Source organism: Carassius auratus, chromosome 30, assembly GCF_003368295.1.
Source record: "Carassius auratus strain Wakin chromosome 30, ASM336829v1, whole genome shotgun sequence".
NCBI lineage: Eukaryota > Metazoa > Chordata > Actinopteri > Cypriniformes > Cyprinidae > Carassius > Carassius auratus.
Window position 1 is genome coordinate 29,530,206 of NC_039272.1, and position 22,853 is coordinate 29,553,058.

General features: G+C 43.2%; 1 protein-coding gene across 1 annotated transcript; it reads right to left on the reverse strand.

Annotated features, from left to right (window-relative positions):
- Positions 1-472: 472 nt before the first annotated feature.
- Positions 473-21,990, reverse strand: LOC113049911 (cell death activator CIDE-3-like). Its single transcript, XM_026212651.1, has 7 exons — positions 21,906-21,990; positions 21,463-21,539; positions 21,154-21,295; positions 12,024-12,173; positions 10,549-10,581; positions 2,661-2,851; positions 473-1,861 (listed from the first exon to the last, which is right to left on the reverse strand). The coding sequence occupies exons 1-7, from the start codon at positions 21,987-21,989 to the stop codon at positions 1,708-1,710; spliced, it is 831 nt and encodes a 276-aa protein (XP_026068436.1). The 5' UTR covers position 21,990; the 3' UTR covers positions 473-1,707.
- Between the last annotated feature and the right edge of the window lie 863 nt (positions 21,991-22,853).

Below are 22,853 nucleotides of genomic sequence, written 5' to 3' on the forward strand. Positions count from 1 at the left end.
GGGGGAAACACTGTTCTTCAGAGATCATTTTATTGATATTGCTTATCTTTATATACTCAGCTATGTTTTAGCTAAATGGCTGTGTCTCCCACATTTATTTATGTTAAGGTCTTTACTTGTAAATCCAGAGTTTGGTTCCAGAGTTACGTTGTGTGTTTGCCACCACTGATACTGTCTGGTAAAGAAAAGATACTGCACTACAAAGAGGACATAGACAGATCCACTGTTCCATTGTAAAAGCACCCTCTCTCTGTTATCTCTATTTGCCCTCTTGTGGAATTGTGTGGTAATACAATCCTCACAGCATAAAAGTAATTTTTGCAATTTTCTCTGCTATTTTAGACTGATTAACAAGGTTAATTTAAAAAATATATATATATGGCTGTCAGTTGAATAAAGCAAATAAACAACTTATATATTTATTTATTGTAATTCAGTTACATTGTTAGATTCATTACTTTTTAAATGTAGCAAAACAAAACACAGTACATTGTTAGATTCATTACTTTTTAAATGCAGTAAATCAAAATACAGTATACGTAAGAGTTTTTTTATTATAATATAATTTCAAATTAAATGAAATCGCAAAACATTTCATGTGTTCACCTTGTTAACTTTGACAATTCTAATTTTAACACACAAAATGCTTAATTTAGATGTAGAAATGCAATATTAGGAGTAAGATATAACATTATATGCACAATTTAACTGTACATTTTACTGTTTACTAGGGCTGCCCCCTAATAGTCAACTAACCACTAGTTGACGAGAAGAGGCTTGGTCGACCAAATTTTTCACTTAGTTGCAGGAAATAAATAAAAAACTATTCCAGAGGAAGTGGTGTGATCATGGAGTCCGTGAAGGACAGATCATTAACAGCTGGATTTTGTGGTAATACTGTTCATCCAAATACTAGCCTATCATTCACTGTCCTCAAATATGGCTTATCATCTGAAATAAGTAGTATAAGTAGTAGCAATTTTAAATGGCCACCCAATCTAATGTTAACCTAGAAAATGTGCGCTATTCAAGTGACTATACACAGTAGCACACTTACTTGCAGTCACTTGCTCTTAAAATACTCATTTTGGTCATATAGATAAGAGTAATAAATCTTATTTAGCGTGCGCTTTCTGCCATCTCAGCCTCTGTGAACTTGAGCGTGACACTCCATATATACTTGCCTTACAGACGTGAAAATATATCTATAGAGATTGAAATGTACACTTTCAAATGAATAAATTAAAATCTGAAAAGAACATATATTCTCAGATTATGTAATCTGTATGAAATTTACATGCAGGCGCATCCACTACTGTGGCCATGACGAGTCAGTGTCGCTGACTCAATCTCTTATCAATAGATGATTAAAATGTTTATGCAGTTTAATCTTACTGGTTTTTCCCGACACATTCATATTCATTACTTCTGCCGGTTGTGCTGTAGAAAGCTTTATGTGTATGCTTGAGCGCTTATTAGGCTAAGTAGGCAATTAAAGGCTCATTATCATGATTTAAAAGGTTTACTAATAAAAGTGTGATTAGTCGACTAATTCTTAAAATTAATGACTAGTCGACCAAATAAATCCTTAGTCGAGGGCAGCCCTACTGTTTACACTGAGGTAAATAACTCACAAATATGTTTTTTTATCAAGCGTTTCATCAACAATCAGTGCACACTTGTAAATTTGACCAAGCTGTCAATAATTTAATGTTCTAACTGCTTGATGATACATGCAGTCGATATCAGTTGTGCTTCTGTTTTCTCGTCCTCATCAATAAGATGCTGAATATAACATGAAGTTCCTACTAAAACATGTCCAGTATTCTGCATAATGAAGAGAGTCCATTTTAAGGCTTCCCTTTTAGTGGAGAGAAAGGAAGATCAGTCAGAAATAAGCCTTTTGTGTTTACTTTCTTTAATGTATTAATGTAAAGATAGTTTATGATCTGTTGTTTTGTAAAGTTATTATCGACTGCAGTTTATACATAGAGTTTATACAAGACTGTATTTATTTACCAGATGAGTGAATAGGTACAAGTCTTTACAGTGGCTTATAAATCCTGGTGTTTACCAAATCCTTTTTTCTCCTCTTTCACAGGAGCTAAAACCATGCATTACAGTGATGCCCAAATTCTAAAAAGTCTACGAAAGCACTGCTAAAGCATTGCCTGCCTACAAATGTAGAACATTCTGGATTGTTGTTACTCTACCAACTGTAGCAGGCATTATGCAGAGATCACTAAATAAAACAAAATGAATGGATGATTATAAGTGATAAAGTAACTTTTTATATGGTTAATTTAGTTTGGTTAAATGTTTTTAGTTTACATTTATTTTTATCAATTTATCTCACAAGTTTGTATGGCAGCTTAAACTACTTGCAGTCATGAATAAAATAGCAATCTCTAGAAAGTGTTTTCATTAATGTTGATATCATCAAATTTTTATCCTTTATTTTTCCAGGCAAGTCCCTATGATATATATATATATATATATATATATTCTCTTCTTCCAGGTAGTCTTGACTAATGGCCTGTGTTGGCTTTCATACTTGAATTGTAATATTATAATATTATGTCTTTCTCTACCTATAAACAACTAGAGCTAGAATAAAGCTTCTACTTACACACATGAGCACCTTGCACAAACACACTCACCTTAGCATTCTTTTTGCCTTATAGCACTGCAAATCATATGAAACAGAGTATATTCCATACAAGGCTGCCTGCACATTTAGGCAGCCAATAAAATCCTGTGGGTGGTTTTTGTAGAGGTCAATGGTCAGTTTGGCAACGTCTTTTCTTGGCTTTTTCCAGCCACATCCAGGACCACTCTTGGTAGTATGTGTCTGTGGAGTATGATAATGAGAGAAAAAAAAAAACAAGATTTTTGCTTAACTGTGGTATTTGGTATTTCAGTCAAAAACTCAATGTGCAGGATGGACCTGAAGGAACTGAAGGACGCAATAAAAAGTCTAATTTTCTGTTTATATGCTCCAACTGTAGTTATGGTATTTCTTTTACACAAAATAAATGTTATATTGCCTGCAGAAAACAAATAAAAAACAAAAATCACATATAATTTTTATAATTTATTATAATTTATTATTATATAATTTTTTTCATTTATTATTATTTGTGCACAATATGATTCTCTTTCTAGGGAACTCCATGCTGCCTAGGGGGCACATTGGGGAATGCAGTCTGCATGACCATTTTCTGAAGAATGTGTGAAACCACAGCAATCTATTGGCCCACTTGGCCCATGACATCATAGGCATTCGTGCTCTGCATTTAACCATGTTCCTGTCACAGTGTCTTGGTTGTTGTTCCCTGGGGTTCCACTAGATGTCCTCCTTGCTCACGGTGTCTGTCACCAGATCACTTCCTCCTCCCTTATTTGGTCACCTTCCTCCTTGTTGTGTAATTGATTGTCCCCCACCGTTCTCTTGTTCCCTCTTTATCCTTCTGTCTATTTATACCCAGTCTGTCTTAGTCTGTGTTACGGAGTCCTTGTTTAATGTCGTGTATTATTCAGGTCCGTCAACTCTTGCCTTGCCTTGCCTTGCCTTGCCTTGCTTTGTCTTCGTGTCTTGTTTATGTTGGATTTGGATTATGTTTGGTTTTGACCCCTGCCTGGACTGTTTACCCCTTTGTATTATCCCTAAATAAACGACTTACCCACAATTGGTTCTCTCGCCGTGTTTCTTGCATCACGTGCCGTGACAGAAGGACTCCATCACTGCAAGAGCCAGCGGTATGTCGACTTATATCTCCTCCCCAGCCACAGTGCGGGAGAGGAATGAATTTGAAGGAACTCGCCTCGTGGTTTTCCAGGGAACCAGAGGAGGTTGCCGAGGAGGAAGTGGTCGAGAGGATACTCAGTATCGCTCTCAAGCAGGACCGCCCTTCGACCCAGGGCTCGTGTGGGATGGATTAGAGCCACCGTCTCACCATGGCGGACGGAGAGGTGAGAAGAAGCGCACGCCCGCCATGGTGGCGCCACTGCCCATGATGGCCGCTAGATCAGCACCAAGAGGCAGGATGGACGCCAGCACAGCGCCACAACCCAAGATGGCCGCCAACCCAGCGCCGCTGCGGTGCATGGCCACCAACCCAGCACCACGAAGCAAAATGGCCGCCAGCCCAGCACCACAGCACAAGATGGCCGCCAACCCAGCGCCGCTGCGGTGCATGGCCACCAACCCCGCACTACGAGGCAGGAAGGAAGCCAGCCTCACACCACAGTACCAGATGGCCACCAGCTCAGCACCGACGCTCAAGATGGCCGCTGACTCATTTTTAGACTATTTCTCCATGCTGTCACTGATCCTAGAAGTTCCCAAGACTGTTCACGTCAAAGCTGCTGAGCCAGCGCCACAACCCAAGATGGCCGCCAATCCCGCACCACAACACAAGATAACTGTCAGCCCAGCGCCACAGCACAAGAGGGCCGCTAATCCAGCGCCAATGCCCAAATTGGCCACCGCTCCAGCACCACAGTACAAGATGGCCGCCAGTCCAGCGCCACAACCCAAGATGGCCGCCAGCCTAGCGCCACAGTCCAAGATGGCCGCCAGCCTAGCACCACAGCACAAGATGGTCGCCAGCTTAGAGCCACAGAACAAGATGGCCGACTCGACGTCTGAGTCGCCAGTCAAGGTGCCATTGACTCGCCATCGTAGAGGGCGGAGGACAGGGAGACAGGCTTCTACCGTTCCTCAAAGCCTGGAGAACGTTCCCGAGCGGGCCGCTGCCGTCCAGGGGGACGTTCCCGAGCGGGCCGCTGCCGTCCAGGAGGACATTCCCGAGCGGGCCGCTTCTGTCCCCGAGGCGGTGCCCGAGGCGGTGCCCGAGGTCGTTCCCGATGCAGTGACCGAGGCAGTGCCCGAGGCTGTTCCGGAGGTCGAGGCGGTGCCCGATGCTGATCCAGAGGCCGGGGTGGTGGCCGATGCCGAGGCAGTGCCCGATGCCGTCACCGAGGTGGTGCCCGAGGTCATGCCCGATGCTGTTACAGAGGCCGAGGTGGTGCCCAATGCTGTCACAGAGGCCGAGGCGGTGCCCGATGCTGTTCCGGAGGCCGAGGTGGGGCCCGATGCCGAGGCGGTGCCCAAGGCCGTTCCCGATGCAGTGCCCGAGGCCGTACCAGAGGCAGTGCCCGAAGCCGAGGCACCTCAGGTTTTCAAAGACAGTTCAGAGTCAAGTCATGTTCCTGCGAACTCTCCAGAGTCGAGTCAGATTCCGGGGGACTCTCCGGAGTCAAGTCAGGTTCCGGTAGACTCTCCGGAGTCGAGTCAGGTTCCGGTGGACTCTCAGGAGTCGAGTCAGGTTCCGGTAGACTCTCCGGAGTCGAGTCAGGTTCTGGTGGACTCTCAGGAGTCGAGTCAGGTTCCGGTGGACTCTCCGGAGTCGAGTCAGGTTCCGGTGGACTCTCCGGAGTCGAGCCAGGTTCCGGTGGACTCTCCGGAGTCGAGACAGGTTCCGGTGGACTCTCCGGAGTCAGGGCTAGTCACCGCTGACCCTCTGGAGTCAGGGCTAGTCACCTCTGACCCTCCGGAGTCAGGGCTAGTCACCTCTGACCCTCCAGAGTCAGGTCAAGTCACCGATCTTTTGGAGTCCAGTAAAGACACCAGGGGATTACCGGAGTTTCGTAGTGCCGTTGGTCCGGCCGCACAGAGGTCAGCTCCGCCTTGGGGGGCTCTTGTCCTGACCACATGGCTGTGGAGGTCTTCCGCTTTGACCTGGGGGGCCCTCGCCCCGACCACATGGCTGTGGTGGTCTTCGGCTCCTCCCTGGTGGACTCCGGCCTTGACCAGAAAGATGTGGTGGTCTTCCGCTCCACCCTGGAGGGCTCTGGCTTCGACCACATGGCTGTGGTGTTCTTCCGCTCCACCATGGTGGACTCCGGCCTTGACCACAAAGATGTGTCGGTCATCTGCTCCACCCTGGGGGACTCTGGCGGCAACCACGAGGATATGGTGGTCTTCTGCTCCGCCCTGGGGGGCTTCCGCCCTGACCACACTGTTGTGGTGGTGCTCCGCTTTCTGTTGTGGAGGGCTCTGGCTTTGACCACATGGCTGTGGTGGTTTTCTGCTCCGCCCTGGTGGACGCCACAGTATGTCCTTCATGGACTTCTGTTTTGTGTTTTTGTTATGTGTCTGCCTGTTCCCTTCAGTTAGTCTGGCCCTCCATCCCTCCCCCTGAACCTCCTCTGGTCCTCCTCCCTCCTGGTCTCCGTTTTATGTTTACATTTCTGGTGTTTGTTCCCCATGTTTTTCTTTTCCGGCCCTCCATCCCTCCCCCTGAGCCTCCACCTGTCCACCTCCCTCCTGGTCTCTGTGTTGTGTCTTGTCATGGAGCGTCTGGGAGCTGCTCCGTAGAGGGGGGGGGGGGGGGTACTGTCACATTGTCTGGGTTGTTGTTCCCTGGGGTTTCACTAGATGTCCTCCTTGCTCACGGTGTCTGTCACCAGATCACTTCCTCCTCCTTTATTTGGTCACCTTCCTCCTTGTTGTGTAATTGATTGTCCCCCACCATTCTCTTGTTCCATCATTATCCTTCTGTCTATTTATACCCAGTCTGTCTTAGTCTGTGTTACGGAGTCCTTGTTTAATGTCGTGTATTATTCAGGTCCGTCAACTCTTGCCTTGCCTTGTCTTGTCTTGCCTTGCCTTGCTCTGTCTTCGTGTCTTGTTTATGTTGGATTTGGATTATGTTTGGTTTTAACCCCTGCCTGGACTGTTTACCCCTTTGGATTATCCCTAAATAAACGACTTACCCGCAATTGGTTCTCTCGCCGTGTTTCTTGCATCACGTGCAGTGACAGTTCCAGCTCAGCAGTTACTCTCCTATGGGATTTCTGAGCTCCTCTCGAAGTTTCCTGTTAGCCTCTTGAGTGGTCTTGACTCTTGTGTATCCAGGCTAGTTCTGCTTATATAGCATAGCCATCTGTGATAGCTGTGCTCTTAACTTGGGTGGGATGTTTTCTTTATTTGGATTCCCCTTTTCTGCCAAGATGTGTGAGTGGCCCGTGGCCTCAGTGGCATGGCCCCTTTCTAAGGAAAGGCTTGGTGTATGTATGTTGATTCCTTGGTCCTCCTCCACCAGGTGGACAGGCATGGGCCCATAGACAGTAAAAGAAATGGACACAGCGACCCCATTGGAACTCAATTGAGACAAGTGAAGCCCATTGATGATGTCAGCAACCTGTCTGACAGATGTAAATCTTCTAGTAGCTGTGCGTGCAAACTGCCATCGTTGATCTTGCAGAGACAGCGAGCTTGAGCGGGGAGTTCGTTGGCATGAGTGAGCAGGAGTAAGTATTCTGATTAATTATTTTGTATAGTATTAGTATAGTACAAGATGGCCGCCAGTCCAGCGCCACAACCCAAGATGGCCGCCAGCCTAGCGCCACAGTCCAAGATGGCCGCCAGCCTAGCACCACAGCACAAGATGGTCGCCAGCTTAGAGCCACAGAACAAGATGGCCGACTCGACGTCTGAGTCGCCAGTCAAGGTGCCATTGACTCGCCATCGTAGAGGGCGGAGGACGGGGAGACAGGCTTCTACCGTTCCTCAAAGCCTGGAGAACGTTCCCGAGCGGGCCGCTGCCGTCCAGGGGGACGTTCCCGAGCGGGCCGCTGCCGTCCCCGAGGCGGTGCCCGAGGTCGTTCCCGATGCAGTGACCGAGGCGGTGCCCGAAGCTGTTTCGGAGGTCGAGGCGGTGCCCGATGCTGATCCAGAGGCCGAGGTGGTGGCCGATGCCGAGGCAGTGCCCGATGCCGTGACCGAGGTGGTGCCCGAGGTCATGCCCGATGCTGTTACAGAGGCCGAGGTGGTGCCCAATGCTGTTCCAGAGGCCAAGGCAGCGCCCGATGCTGTTCCGGAGGCCGAGGTGGGACCCGATGCCGAGGCGGTGCCCAAGGCCGTTCCCGATGCAGTGCCCGAGGCCGTTCCAGAGGCAGTGCCCGAAGCCGAGGCGCCTCAGGTTTTCAAAGACAGTTCAGAGTCGAGTCATGTTCCTGCGAACTCTCCAGAGTCTGATTAATTATTTTGTATAGTATTTTAAAATGTAACACCAGTACGCCATATTAAGTTAATTGCCTGCGAGCTTCTCCTCATGTCTGTACAGTAATGCGGCAGAGAGTCGAGTGGTTATGACGCAATCGTTAGCCTATTTTTACAAAAACTGTTTCTACGGGGCCATAATGTAACATAGAAGGTAATGGAGCGCTTTATACATTGTCGTGTATCTTTAGAAATAAATAATGGAGAAACGGAGTCTTTAAATGCCTCAGATGTAAAGTTATTCGCTGTCAAAGTGACGCCAAAATGAATGGGAGTCAATGGGAATGCTAACGCAAGTGAAGTTCTGCTACAAGATGGCGGCACGCGGCCGACTTCAACTTCCGATCGACTTCCTTGCCGCCTGCATGGGCCTCAGCATGGCTTGGATGGATTGCATTCCACAACGTGCCCCCTAGTGGGCGCAGCGTGAAGTTCCCTTGAAAGGAATGTTAAAATGTTTTGTAATAAATTATTTGTGCACTGGCAGAATTAAAATCACAGTTTACTAAGATAGCAACATTTTATTTCAGGACTGCATGCCTTTATTAAACACCAGGCTCAATAAAGTTATAAATAATAAAGTTAAGTAATCATTTTATTTTTATTTTTTATAAATTAAGTTAAAAAATGTTTGCCATTTTTATTTCTGAAATAAGTTGCATCTGAAATATCATTTTGTCAGAGTAGGTACTACACATGGATAAATAATGTTCTTAGAGAGAGTAAAAATGCATGTTCTTTATCAAGGTGTCACAGTCATGGCCTGCCATTCTTCTGTTTCTTTTGAGTTTTTTCCTTATTTGGTAAATTTCTTTTTAGGTTAATTGATTACTCCACACCTGTTTATTACTTTCCTTGTGTTTTATAAACCCTTTCTGTTTAGTTCTGGTTTGTTGGTTGTTGAAGTAGCTTTGTGTGAAGTATCTTAATGTAAAAACAATCCGAGTTTTTGTATGTGTTTGTTTTTCCACCATAATCGTCATTAAAACCTCCCTTTTTGGATTTTCTTTTGGCTCCCTTCCTCTGAAGATTCAATGTGTTTCAGAACGACGACCAAACCAAAAATTAAGGCTGAGGAAGAGCAGAGGAGATTGAGGCAAAGCGTTCGGATGTTGGAACGATATATAGAGGATGTCCTCGAGCTTGCTAACTGAGTTCTCACAACTCATTCCTAGGCGCTCGTTTTTTACTGGGGATGGATGAAGACACAATCCGCTGCACTCTTCCTGGTGGTGATGTCCCCTTAATCAAGCTTATTAATCTAGTCCTCTGGTTGAACAATTCGGAAGTGGAAGAAGTTCATGATCAACCAAAATTTCCTAGTCCAGTCCCCTCAGGAATGAGCCGTGTTCCAAAAGTGAGCTGCCTTCAGAGGCAGTATTTTAAGGCACTGTATGTGCACTATTCGAAGGTTGTTCCAAAAGGAACTGTAGCTATCTTAAATATTATATCTCCTAAGAAACCTCATTTTTGTCAAATTCTAAGGAACCATTGCATATATCCCATGCTGGGATGGCGTCAAAATGAACATTATTTTTATACATAAGTATCTAAACAATATATTCAAACAATAACAATATTTGCCACCAATATATCTGTACTGTATCTATTTTTTTTTTTTTTTTTTTTTTTTCTCAAGGGCAGCGATTAACCTCAGGCCTTAACTATGTGTTCTCTGTGCTACTTTTTGAATAAAATATTTGATCTGTTGTAGAATCAACAAAGCTGATTCACAAAATCATGAACCATTTCATCCATCTCTTATCTGAAATTCAATGTGAAAGCCTTGATCTCTTCCCGAGGAGCATGCACTTGTTGCCTAGGAACATGCAAAGGTCACATGACTGAGATGCTTTATATGTAGAGCATTCCAGATTGATCACCTGTGATGTACCTGTCACAGTGTCTGGTCTGTATTTCCCTGGGTGTCCACTAGTGGTCTCACTTCCCCATAGAGTCACCCCACTGCAGGCACTACATTTCCCAAAAGCCTTTGTCCCATTCATCACTGTTAATTGCACACCTGTTAATTGCACTCAGCTGTTCAAACTTTCATTGTTTTCGCCAGTCCATATATATCCTGCATATATATCTGTTTAATGGAGTGTTTGGTTTATGCCACCCTGCTTTTTCGTGTTCCCTAGTGTTTTCATGTTTCTTGTTTTGGACTGCTGTTCTGTTATTGACCTTTTGCCTGTTTTGGATTTAGATTTTTGGATTCCCCTATTAAACACTGCAACTGGATCTCTTGTTTCGTGTGTGCATTCGTAACAGTACCGTAACCTTTAAAAAGGTTATTTAGGAGACAAAATAGAGCAAGGAATCTAACTAATAGGTTTTGGAATAGAGCCTGTATGTTGAATGTTTCTGCACTGAGCTTCAAGAGACCGTGTTACCACCCCGTCAATACAGGAGAGAAATGATAATAAAAACTGCTTGACATGGGATATGAGGTCCTCTCCATTCTTATTCACACTTACCCTTTTTATTTTCTTCTGCCCTGGAAGGTATCTCTGAAAAAGTAAAAAGAATGTGTCATTTATGCATGTGTTGACAATTAAACTGTATATTTTGCTTAGCAAGTTGTTTTAGATGCAACATCATAAGCACTATTCGGACGGGACTAGTTTCCTAAACTACGTTTGAGTTTCGATTCTTACCACCTGACGTCTGTGATTTTCATGTACCAATTCGGACGGGACTAACATCTCCGTGTTTATTACAGAGGTGGGAGGGTCTGATTTGTGCATCTGGGCGTCACAGAGATCACGCGCTCTGTATGCGTGCATTGCATTCATTCAGAATGATTGCCTTAGTATTATTACACAATAAATACTAAATGGCTAGTATAACAAAACCATGTTAATGTGTGGTTCCTTTAGTTAAACTTGTTTTTCTTTTCTTTTTTTTATTAAATGTAATTAAAACATTATGTAACCGAGTGCATAAATGAACGTGAGTAATCTTACCTGATGCTGATATTACAATAGCCGGTATTAAAAGTTTACGTGATCTTGCTCTTGATTTTATTTTATTTTTTTTTATCATTTATTTGCTTAAGCAAATATATGAAACATCCGCGCGGTAAGAGCATCTACGGTAATTCACTTTGGCCAAAACACACAAGGAACCGCGTTGTGAAATAAAATATCACCGGCAATCACAGACATTCGCATTCGGAAGGGATTAGTTTTCTCAGAGGATCACTGAGTTTGCTGAAAAACAGTAGGTAATTTGCTCTGGAATTATAACAGAGGTTGTGTGAGAAAAACACAGACGTGGCAGATTCGGACAGGATTAAAATCACCAAGTACGTCTGTGAAACGCAGATTTCTCTAACGACCCCCTGTAAAAATAGACCCGTCCGAATAGGGCTATAGTTTGAGTAGCAGGTGCTATAAAAGTGCATGTTAATTGCAGTGGAATATAAAGTTATGTCACTATAATTATGGTTAATACTAGGCATGATGTTGTGTGTCAATAGACCAAAATGATTGTGGAATGATTATGTGAATATGGTTAATGTTTGCATTATGGATATGCTTCTCTAAACCAATAAGCAGTAAATAACCATAGAATCTCAATAGGTTGGAGCTATGCTGAAGAACATAGGCTGAAAAAACTGAAAGCAATAATGTGAGCACATAAAGAGAAAAGCTGATAAAATGAACACCACCCAAGAACATGTTAAGAGAGTTTGAAGATGCCTTATTCTCAGACTGCTATATTGTAATCTTCCTCAGACAAGGATTATAAAAAATCCATATGACTTTCACATAAATAATATATTTCTTATTTATTATTGGCCATGCTTTTACATCTATATTTGAATGGCCTCCAGTGCAGTTTATTATTATTTCTTATCTCCACCTACACAGAATTTGTTGCAAATGTTAGTCAGTTTCAACAAATGTGTATGTGTGCTGTTAAAATCACGTCAGATGAAAAGACTGACCTCCTGTGGAGCCCACTTCTGTCCTACTATTAAGACCATGAGGACAGTGTTGTCTTTTAAGGTCTGAAAAAAGTCCTCTGTATCCACTCCAGTTCCATCCTCATCCAACACTAAAGCACTGATGCAGTGCATGTGAAATACGTCCATCACCTAGAAGGGAAAAAGCATTTGAGTTATCACATATACCACAGTATATGGCTTTTGCTTATGACAGGTAACAAAAGTGATAAAAAAGACATTTGAAACATTTTAAATATGGATATTATTCTTACAAAAATGCATGGATTCACTACAGGAGGCCTTTATTCACCCCCTCCAGTTAAATGTAAGGTCTTTTTACTTAAGTGCTCCTTGTTTGTCTCTCAGCTAGGCTTGTTGCTATAATCGGTATTACCGGTGATACACGGTGTTTAACCCACCTACCGGTCATAGCACTTGACCACCGGCACCGTCCCCATCGTGTTGAAGTTTTAGCCTATAGCAATAAAGCACTTAATTCAGTTAGTGACTACGTGCCTTCGTAATTTAGCGGATGAGCGCCGCAATAAAGCAGCAGGTGTCCGATTTCATTTATCATTTGAGGAGAGTGAGGCGAGCTAACTGGCAAAGGATTGCGGAAGATCTGGTTTCAAAGCGAAATGCAAAAGCACCTGTATGGAAATATTTTGGATTCAAACCAAATGCCAACAGGGAACCTGAAAACGTAGGCTACCTTATTTAACTAAGTTTTTGATGTTCGTTCGTTTCATATTCGATGGTTGTGCATTGTTATTTTTTTTTTTTTGCTAAAAAAGGCAGGCACTTTATTTAACGATCAGTGAATTTTTAAATATAATTTCTTATTTGATACTTGCACGATGTGTGCAGTGGTTCGTTTTGTTAATAAATGCACTTTAAAGCAATAAGTGCTTTTGTTTAGTTTTTGCATGGTGTATTAAGTTATTATTCATTTTGCAATAAAGATGTGTGTAATACAAGCGAGTGTCTTATTGTTTTGTGCATTTTTATTAAGAATAAAATAAATTAACCCATGATTAATTCAAACAAATGCTACTGAATTGCTACTAATTAAAGCGAAAGTAAATTACATAATGTTTTAATTAAATTTAATAAAAAAAAGAAAAGAAAAACAAGTGTGCACGTCTGCACGACCGCATTTTCGGCCACCCGAAATCCCCAACACTCAACCCCGGTGACACCAGGATTACCGTGTCGATTAACCGGTGGAAAAAATCCGTCACCGCAACATCCCTATTCTCAGCAACCCATGTTATACCTCATGGGTGAGAGTCACATTTAATTAATTTGCTCTCTGTTGACTGGCAAAGCATTAGACTGGCCTATGGCCATGTGGGACTTTTCCCTCATTCAATGGATTTATTCAACACTTTAATTAGGGTTTTGAATATCCCAAAAAGGGTTTGCACTGCTGGTGATCAAATTCTAGCACTTTGACAGGGGACAGTGGAGTTTGTTCTAAATTTCTGCACACATGCAGCTAAGACAGAATGGCTTGACGACCTGCTTAAGCTTCTCTTCCACAAGGGTCTATATATAGAACTGCAATCTGAAGTCAACTGTTGTGATGAGGGCAGAACCCTGGATCAGTTCATTGAGCTTGCCATCCTTCACTCATGTTGCCCATACAGGAACCAGTGTCTTCAATCCCACAGTCCCCCGCCAGCACCTAACCAAGAACCTCTGCAGCAGTGAAATTTCCTCCTCATACCAACAAGTGTGTTAAAGTGCCCGTTGAGCTGTCTTTTAATAAAGGATCTACTAAAACGCATGGCCATGATAGATTCTGGAGTGGTTGGTAATTTGATTGATTCAGACTTTGTGAAAGCCCTGGACATCCACCTCGTTCCTTGAAAATCTCTGTTAGCAGTAGGAGCGTTAGACCCCTGATTGCCAGTCAAGTTTAACACACTACAAACGGGATCATCCTCCCCACCAGCACTTTGCAAACTGAGACAATTCACTAGTACATGACAACCCAGTAATCCTCTGCCTTTGCTGGCTACAACTTCATGAGTGTAATGGGATCTTATCAGCATTGCAGTTTTCATCCTGGCCTGCAGGGGTCACTCTCAATGACTCAATGTGTCATGTTCCCTCCAGAACTGCAGATGGCTCTTGCCCTATGAACTCTAGCCCTATGGTTTCTCCGCTCCTCCAGAGGGCGTCATCATGCGTACCATGTTCAGTGCTCTGCTCATCAGTGTTGATTCCTCACACCTGTGTTTTACCCTTTATAAGTCTGTTTGTTCCCTTCTATTGTGTTCAGTCTTGAGCCTAGGCTTCCTGTGCATCCAGTTGCTAAGTTCAGTTTGATTGTGCTTGTATTTTTGGACCCTTGTGTCTTTTTTTTTGTTTAATGGTAGCTAAGTTTGCTACGTTTATTTTGTACTTTGTTTTCTCTAGTAAAGATTATTGCTACCTTTTGAAGATTCAAGCCCCTTGGCCTTTTTTGTTCTTTTGCTCTTCCGCTCTTAGGTTTACCAGTGTGGGAGTAGCTCAGTGAGTAAATTGACACTCTTAGAGCATCAGAGACCCGGGTTCAATCCCTGCTTGAGGCAGCCTCATTACAGGAAGATTGAACCATGGAAGCAAACCCTGCGGAAGAGTCTTCACCACCCTCCAATGTGGAACGGATCCTAGCTGTACTCTCTGAGCAAGCCACTACCATTCAACGACATGATCAAACTCTGTCTCAGATTGTCCAAATTTTGAGCCTTCAGTCCCAGGCCTCTTCACCCCAAGAACTCCAACAGTCCCCTGATCCTCAGCCTGGGTCCATGGTGACACTGAGAGATGCAGAGGATTTATTACCCAGTGTACTCTGGCCTTTCAACTACAACCAAGTAGTTTTCCCACTGAGAGCAGTAAAGTGGGACCTGCATCATTACTCTCCTCATCGTTAAGGCATTCGAATGGGCCTCAGCTTTGTGGGACCAGAAGTCTCCACTAACCACAAACAATCAACGGTTCATCATGGAGATGAAGAGAGTTTTCCAACATCCAGCCAGTGGAGGTGATGTCGATTGTCACCTGCTGAATCTCTCTCAAGGTACCCGGAGCGCAGCTGAGTTCGCCATAGAGTTTTGCACTCTGGCGGCTGAGAGTAGATGGGATCAAAGAGCCCTAAGAGCGACCTTCCACCATGCTTTGTCATCAGAGCTCAAAGATGAGTTGGCATTCCGAGACCCTGCCCCTGACCTTGAGTCCCTCATTGATGTAGCTATCCGGGTTGACCATCGCCTCAGAGAATGCCAGATAGAGCAGAAGCAGCTTATTTGAGGCCACCAGTCCTGTTAAATTATCTCCTCCTCTTGTGGACATGGATGAACCAATGCAGTTCGGAGGAACTCGGATATCCCAGTCCGAACGTAATAGGAGGATGAGAGATAGATGCTGCCTCTACTGTGGCAAACCAGGACACTTTCGTGCCAACTGTTCTGAGCTTTCGGGAAAAGCCAAGTCGAGGGGCCTGGGCGAGAATAGGAGTATCTGAAGGTTTGAAGATCCAGGCCACAATCACCATGGGCCAGCAACACCATCAAGTATGTGCCTTTGTAAACTCCGCCGGGAGTTTTATGGACTTTCAGATGGCCCAAAGTCTTGCAATTCATCCTGTGACTCTCCAAGAACCCCTTAACATTACTGCAGTTGATGGCAGCCCGCTGGGATCGGGTCGGGTCAGTCAGTGCACTCCACCTCTTCAGTTAAAAGTAGGACACCACCAGGAATTGATTCAGTTTTTATTAATTCATACTCCTAAACTCCCTATAATCCTTGGCTTCCCATGGTTGACTGTTCATAACCCCAATATTGACTGGTCCAGAGGAGTTGTCACAGAGTGGGGAACACACTGCCAACTGTCAAATACTGCTTTCTGCTGTCCACCTGAGCTGAAGTCTGTCCAAGAATCAATGTCAGGCACTCCCAAGAGCAATTCCATCTTTAGGCTCAAAGCCCCGTCCATGGAAGTCATGACTATTTCCAGGATCGAACCAGTCACTATCAAGCCCCCTCTTTACCCTCCCGAGCCATTCCGAGGTCCCCCGGAATACATGGATCTCCTCAAAGTCTTTAGAAAGGCCCAAGCTGCCACACTGCCCCCCGCCCACAGATCACACGATATTGAGCTGATGCCAGGAACTTGCCCACCCCGTGGAAGGCTCTTTTCCCTCTCTGGTCCTGAGAGATTAGCTATGGACAAGTATCTGAAGGTAGCTCTAGAAAATGGATTCATCTGTCCTTCCACATCACCGGCAGGAGCCGGTTTCTTCTTTGTTGAAAAGAAGGATGGTAGTCTCAAACCTTGTATTGATTATCGAGGCTTAAATAACATCACAATCAAGACTCGTTACCCCCTCCCACTTATGACCACAGCCTTTGAGATCCTGCAGGGGGCCACCATCTTTTCCAAACTGGACCTCCGAAATGCATATCATCTTGTCAGGATCCGGGAGGGTGACGAATGGAAGACTTCATTTAATATCTCGACAGGCCACTATGAGTACCAGGTAATGCCATTCGGACTGGTTAATGCTCCTGCTGTCTTTCAGGCCTTTATTAATGATGTTCTTAGAGAGATGCTGAATATATTTGTGTTTGTTTACTTAGATGATATTTTGATATTCTCCCACAACCTCCAAGAACACATTCAGCATGTCAGACAGGTCCTGACCCAGCTGTTGAAGCACAAGCTCTTTGTTAAGCTGGAGAAGAGTGAGTTCCATGTCCCAGCTGTCTCATTTCTCGGCTTCCATGTGTCCAAGGGCAGCCTCCAGATGAATCCAGACAAGATCCGAGCAGTCTTGGAGTGGCCCCGACCCACTTCAGTCAAGCACGTACAGCGCTTTCTGGGGTTCTCTAATTTCTACAGGAGATTCATAAGAAATTTTAGTTCTGTTGCAGAACCTCTCTCCTCACTCACAAAGAAGTCTAAAAGGCCATTCATGTGGACCAGCGATGCTGACCATGCCTTCAATACACTGAAACAACGCTTCACATCTGCCCCCATGCTAACTCTCCCTGACCCAGAGCTGCCCTTTGTCCTGGAGGTGGATGCCTCAGATGTGGGGGTAGGAGCGGTCTTTTCATAGAAGTGTAAGAGTGATTATAAACTTCACCCATGTGCTTTTTTTTCCCACCGTCTTACTCCAACACAGAGAAATTATGAAATTGGGAACAGGGAGCTGTTGGCCATTAAGATGGCATTGGAGGAGTGGAGGCACTGGCTTGAGGGTGCCAAACACACCATTCACTTACATTCGAGATGCCAAGAGGTTAAACTCATGACAAGCCTGTTGGGACGTTCTTTTTAACCGGTTCAACTTCTTTCTCTCTTATCGCCCAGGTTCCAAGAATTTCCGAGGCAGTTTGAACCACCTGAGAGGGAATTGTGCCCAGAACCCATCCTCCCCGCAGCCAGGGTGATAGCCCCCATCCAGTGGGATATTGAGACCGCCGTCAGGAGAGCCCAACAGCAACAGCCTGGTCCAGGTAATGGCCCTGTAGGGCGTCTCTTTGTCCCAAATTGTATGCGCTCTGAGGTCCTGCAGTGGGCACATGCACATGCTCAGAATCCACGGCTTTCCCCAGGATATGGTTTCTGATCGGGGGCCACAGTTTACATCCCGGTTTTGGAAGGCGTTTGGCCGTCTCATTGGGTCCTCCATCAGCATGTCCTCTGGCTTTCACCCCCAGTCCAATGGACAAACTGAGAGGGTAAATCATTGAGACATTGAGAAGACCTGCTTGAGGTGCCTGGTGGCCGACAACCATTCCACTTGGAGCTCTCTTTTAATTTGGGCTGAATTCGCTCATACCACTCTATACCATTCTTTAGGCATGTCCCCCTTTGAGTGTTTCTATGGATTTCTCCCCCTGTGTTTCCTGGACAGGAGCCAGAGGTTGATACCCCAGCTGCCACACAGCTTGTCCGTCGTTGTCGACTTTCCTGGAAGAGGGCACGTGCTGCCCTAGTGAGGGCGGCCCGACTCCAACGGAGGCAGGCTAACCGAAGGAGGAGAGCAGGACCCTCATTTCGTCCAGGACAAATAGTGTGGCTCTCTACCCGAGATCTTCCCTTGCAAGTAGAGTCCCGTAAGCTGGGTCCAAGATACATTGGTCCCTTCAAGATCCTCAGAAAGATTAATCCAGTTTCCTTTCGTCTTCTCCTGCCCAGGTCCATGAAAATCCATCCTACTTTCCATGTTTCTCAATTAAAACCAGTTGTTTGTTCCACTTTTCTCCAGCCAGGAAATATGCCACAGCTCCTCGCATGATTGATGGTCAGCCAGTTACCGCCGGGTACGTGGAAGGGCTCAGTACTTGGTAGACTGGGAGGGTTATGGCCAAGAGGAGCGGACCTGGGTTCCAGCTGGGATATCTTGAATAAGGCTCTCATCTCAGACTTCAACCAACAAAAGGAGTCAATCTAGGGAACGTCAGGAGCCATTCCAAGGAAGGGGATCCTGTAATGGGCTCGTATCTGCATTGCAGTTTTCTCCTGGCCTGCAGGGGTCACTCTCAATGAGTACTGTGTCATGTTCCCTCCAGAACTGCAGATGGCTCTTGCCCTATGAACTCTAGCTCTATGGTCTCTCCGCTCCTCCAGAGGGCGTCATCGCCCCGTACCATGTTCAGTGCTCTGCTTATCAGTGTTGATTCCTCACACCTGTGTTTGACCCTTTATAAGTCTGTTTGTTCCCTGCTATTGTGTTCAGTCTTGAGCCTATGCTTCCTGTGTATCCAGTTGCTAAGTTAAGTTTGATTGTGCTTGTATTTTTGGACCCTTGTGTCTTTTTTGTTTAATGGTAGCTAAGTTTGCTAAGTTTATTTTGTACTTTGTTTTCTCTAGTAAAGATTATTGTTACCTTTCGAAGATTCAAGCCCCTTGGCCTTTTTTGCTCTTTTGCTCTTCCGCTCTTGGGTTTAACAGTAGCTCAGTGAGTAAATTCACGTTCTTAGAGCACCAGAGACCCGGGTTCAATCCCTGTTTGAGGCAGCCTCGTTACAATGAGCATCACATTTTATGGACTACTGTCTACAGGCTGTTGAACCGTGTACTCTTCAGGCAGCCACCATCAAAATCAAATCCCCCACTGTGCCTAAACTACCTGTTGACTATGCAGATCTGGCTGAGGCATTCAGTAAAGTTAAAGCCACCCAATTACAGCTTAACAGACCAAGCGACTGTGCTATTGAAATGTTTTATAGTACAGCTCCTCCCAAGAGTCGAATCTTTCCCTGAGGCCATGCCAAATTATAATGAAAAGGAACTAGCCAAGGGTTTAATTTGTCCCTCCACATCTTTGGCTCCTGCTGGGTTCTTCTATGCCAGGAAGAAAGAAGTGGTCTCCGTCCAAGCATTGACTACAGAAAGGGTTGACAAATGTTCCGTATTGGCTGGGACATCCCGTATATTGGGCTTAATTGATGTATTCCGTACATGACCTACCTTGTCCTGTTTATTGACTGCTATGCTTATCTAACCACTGACATCTGACTGTAGTACTTTTACTTGTACTTGAGTAAAATTTAGCAAGGGGTATTTGTACTTTTACTCAAGTGATGAAGCTGCACTCTGTCCACTAAACTGCACTTAATTATAATTTTATAGAATGTTATATTATTATTCTTGGTCCAAATAATCTTAGAATCCTTACATTTCCATATCCAAATCGGAAGTCATTCATTTTCAATGTAAGCTGGCGTTGAGAAGCGGCGAAGAACAGTGCGGCGTGACTTGGCCGTTGAGAGCGTCGAGGAGAGTTGAAATCAAGGCAACTTTATGGTAATGAGCTATGACGCGGTTGGGCAGCAACCAACCGGAACGTATAAGTCCACTGCTTGAGAGGATTCCAGAAAACGCTGCTCCGAACACATTAGTTCCCAAGCACAATGGAAGACAGCTTGATTATTGCTGTTTCACGTTTGCAATAATCTACGATGTGTCCCTCTTTGCGTACAGGGACATAAAAAAATACATTAAAAGTGATACTTGGACCAAGGTGTCTGAGATTGTTCATTTTCCTGGTGAGTTGCTGATGTGCACTAACGTTATAGGAATAATAATCTAATGATATAGTAAATACTAGTACTGTAGTCGCTGTTTACTTTTAAACAAATTTCCCTGATTATACTTACATTAATTAATGCTTATACTTGATTATATTTACTTAAGTAGCATTTTTTTTTATGCAAGACTTTTACTTGCATCAGAGTATATATAACAATTACAAAATTTGCCGTTAAGATGTTTTATAACAAGTTTTATGGCAGCGATATCAAACGCTCATTGGCTCTTGTTTCGTCATAGATTGCTATGGATAGTATTTTCAGCGATTAACATCTTAAATTATGCCTTGCTCCTCACACTGCTATTATATTCTGCTAGAGAGGACTGCAACTGCAATGCATCGTCATTTGGACCACTGTGGTACTGCTCTTTGACACATCTGTAATAAATTATTCTGATTAAGTTACATGTGGTGTCTATCTATTAAGTTTATCTTATAGACTGTATACTTTATACACTCATTCTTTATTGGTTGATTTGTTAATTATAAAAATAAATAGAAAAATCAATGCAATACATTTTTTTATTATTATTATTATTTTATTGCACAATTAAATGATTTGTGGTTTTTAAGCTCACAATTATGGAAAGGGGCATTACATTTCCGACGAGTGCTTGCGGTGATCAGTGAATCACAATGCACTGGGTCATTTGGCCAATCAGAGCAGACATGCACGTTGGAGGGAGGAACTTTGTAGAAAATAGAAAACAATGCGTTTGAGAGAGGCGGGGCATAGAGGACCTACAATAATGTACACTATTTTAAAAGTAATGTGTTTTTTGAACACTAAAGCATGTCAACATATTCTGTTATACCAAATACCCAAAATAATGATCTTTAAAAAAAGCATCATATATGCACTCTGTGAAATTAGTCAATCACTACTTTATGATTGTGGATAGTTTGAGTGCAATAAAGTAACATACAATTTTTCTTTCTTTCTTTCTTTCTTTCTTTCTTTCTTTCTTTCTTTCTTTTAATCCAATGTTAAATGTTACTCTTTCCTTTACACTGATCCTTTTAATTCCTGTCCTAACCTTTTTTTGTAGGTCTTTCAGGTCATCTGCCATTATGCCTTTCTTAATGGAGCGATCAGAGTTGATGACTCGGAAGGGTCTGGAGTGCTGAGGCCAACGTGGTAAGAGCTGCTGCGTCATAGAACCACAGACTGATATGCACCTGTGGACATGATACACACACAGACAAACACTCAGAGGCACAAAATGGTTTGCTTGAAATCCCAGTCCCCAGTTTTACACAAATATAAGGATGGAAGCTTAATCTTATATTGGATTAATAGAACAACAAATTGCATATAAACAGGCAATCATGATGCAAACAGTTACTTTGACAGGGAGGTTGAGAACAGATCAAGGGATTTCTTGGCATTTTCCATTTGAATCAATTGTATAGCTCCAGTAACCTTCAAATAAGATAATAACAATAATAAAACAATAATAAAAAACAACATATAATGCAGAAAGTAACATAAGCAATTAAGTAGCATCAACAAAATACATGCTAGTGGCAAGCAATATGGATTGCTTAAAATGGACATGTAGCACTGTAAAATACATTCTTATCTAAATATTTAAGAGAAGACTGATACTGGGTACAGAACATCTAATATATAGTATTTAAAGTTTAAAATATATTGTAACATTAAAAATACGTTGTTGAACATGGATAGAAAGCTTTCTTGACTGTTGTTAAAAAGGATTACTTTTATATCTAATTATTCACAAGAAATCATATAAGACTGATTATAGTACTAATAATCACACAGTACCTTAAAAAGCAAGCTTTTTGGATCCATTATGTGTTCTAGTGTTGTTCCGTATTTACAGTTAATCTTAGTGTCTGGTCTGTTCATTGCTTTGGGGTATCATTGCAAAATTCTTTTTTTCACCTTTGTTCTACTCTGACAGAAAGAGTATTTGGTCATGTCATGTTGAGCAATAATGTGTTTAATACCAAGTCTCATTTTCTGATGTTTATCAGTGGTGCATGAACAAATTCATTTAAATGAAGTAAATTAAATACATTTAAATAAATAAATATGAAAGAAATTATATTTTAGTGAATTTCTCTAAGACGATACATACCACAGTTTTAGGTCTGGATGTACTGTACAGAGCACATTTAGGGCTTTTCAAAGATACTGAAAATGGATGTTTCACCATGACCACTACCTCTCCTTGGTCTTCAAAAATGTCTGATATTAATTTAGTGACACTCTTATGGAAATATGATAATATCTTGTAATTATCATTTGAATTTGACTAATTTGTAAACTGTGTGTAAACTGTGTGTCATAAATCAACATCTTAGGAAAATGTTATGTGGTTTCAAATCAAAATATGAACTTCTGTTAAAAAACACTGATTTCATACATATCCTCATATGAGTGACACCAGGACTAAATGCATGTTTAATACGCATTTTGAGAGACACAACACAGGACTGGACACAAGAAATTATGTTTCAATATTCCTATGAAATATTATATATTACTGTGAACATGTCACGATCGGGACACAGGAAAACACAGGGAGAGAGAGATCCAAATGCAGGTATGCTTTTATTGGGGTAATCCAAATCGTAATCAGTCCAGGCAGAGGTCAAAACCAAAGTAACAAATCAAACAAGATTTGCAAGAACAAGAGTAAGTAGTGGTGTGAACACTACAAGGACTCAGTGACACATACTAAAACAGACAGGGTATAAATACACAGGG

Coding starts and splice junctions, on each gene's coding strand:
- LOC113049911 (XM_026212651.1), bottom strand. CDS start 21,989: ATGAACAGACCAGACACTAAGATTAACTGTAAATACGGAACAACACTA. Junction 2,852..10,548: donor GGCAGAAGAAAATAAAAAGG/GTAAGTGTGAAT, acceptor CATACTCCACAG/ACACATACTACCAAGAGTGG. Junction 1,862..2,660: donor AAGGCAAAAAGAATGCTAAG/GTGAGTGTGTTT, acceptor CTCCACTAAAAG/GGAAGCCTTAAAATGGACTC.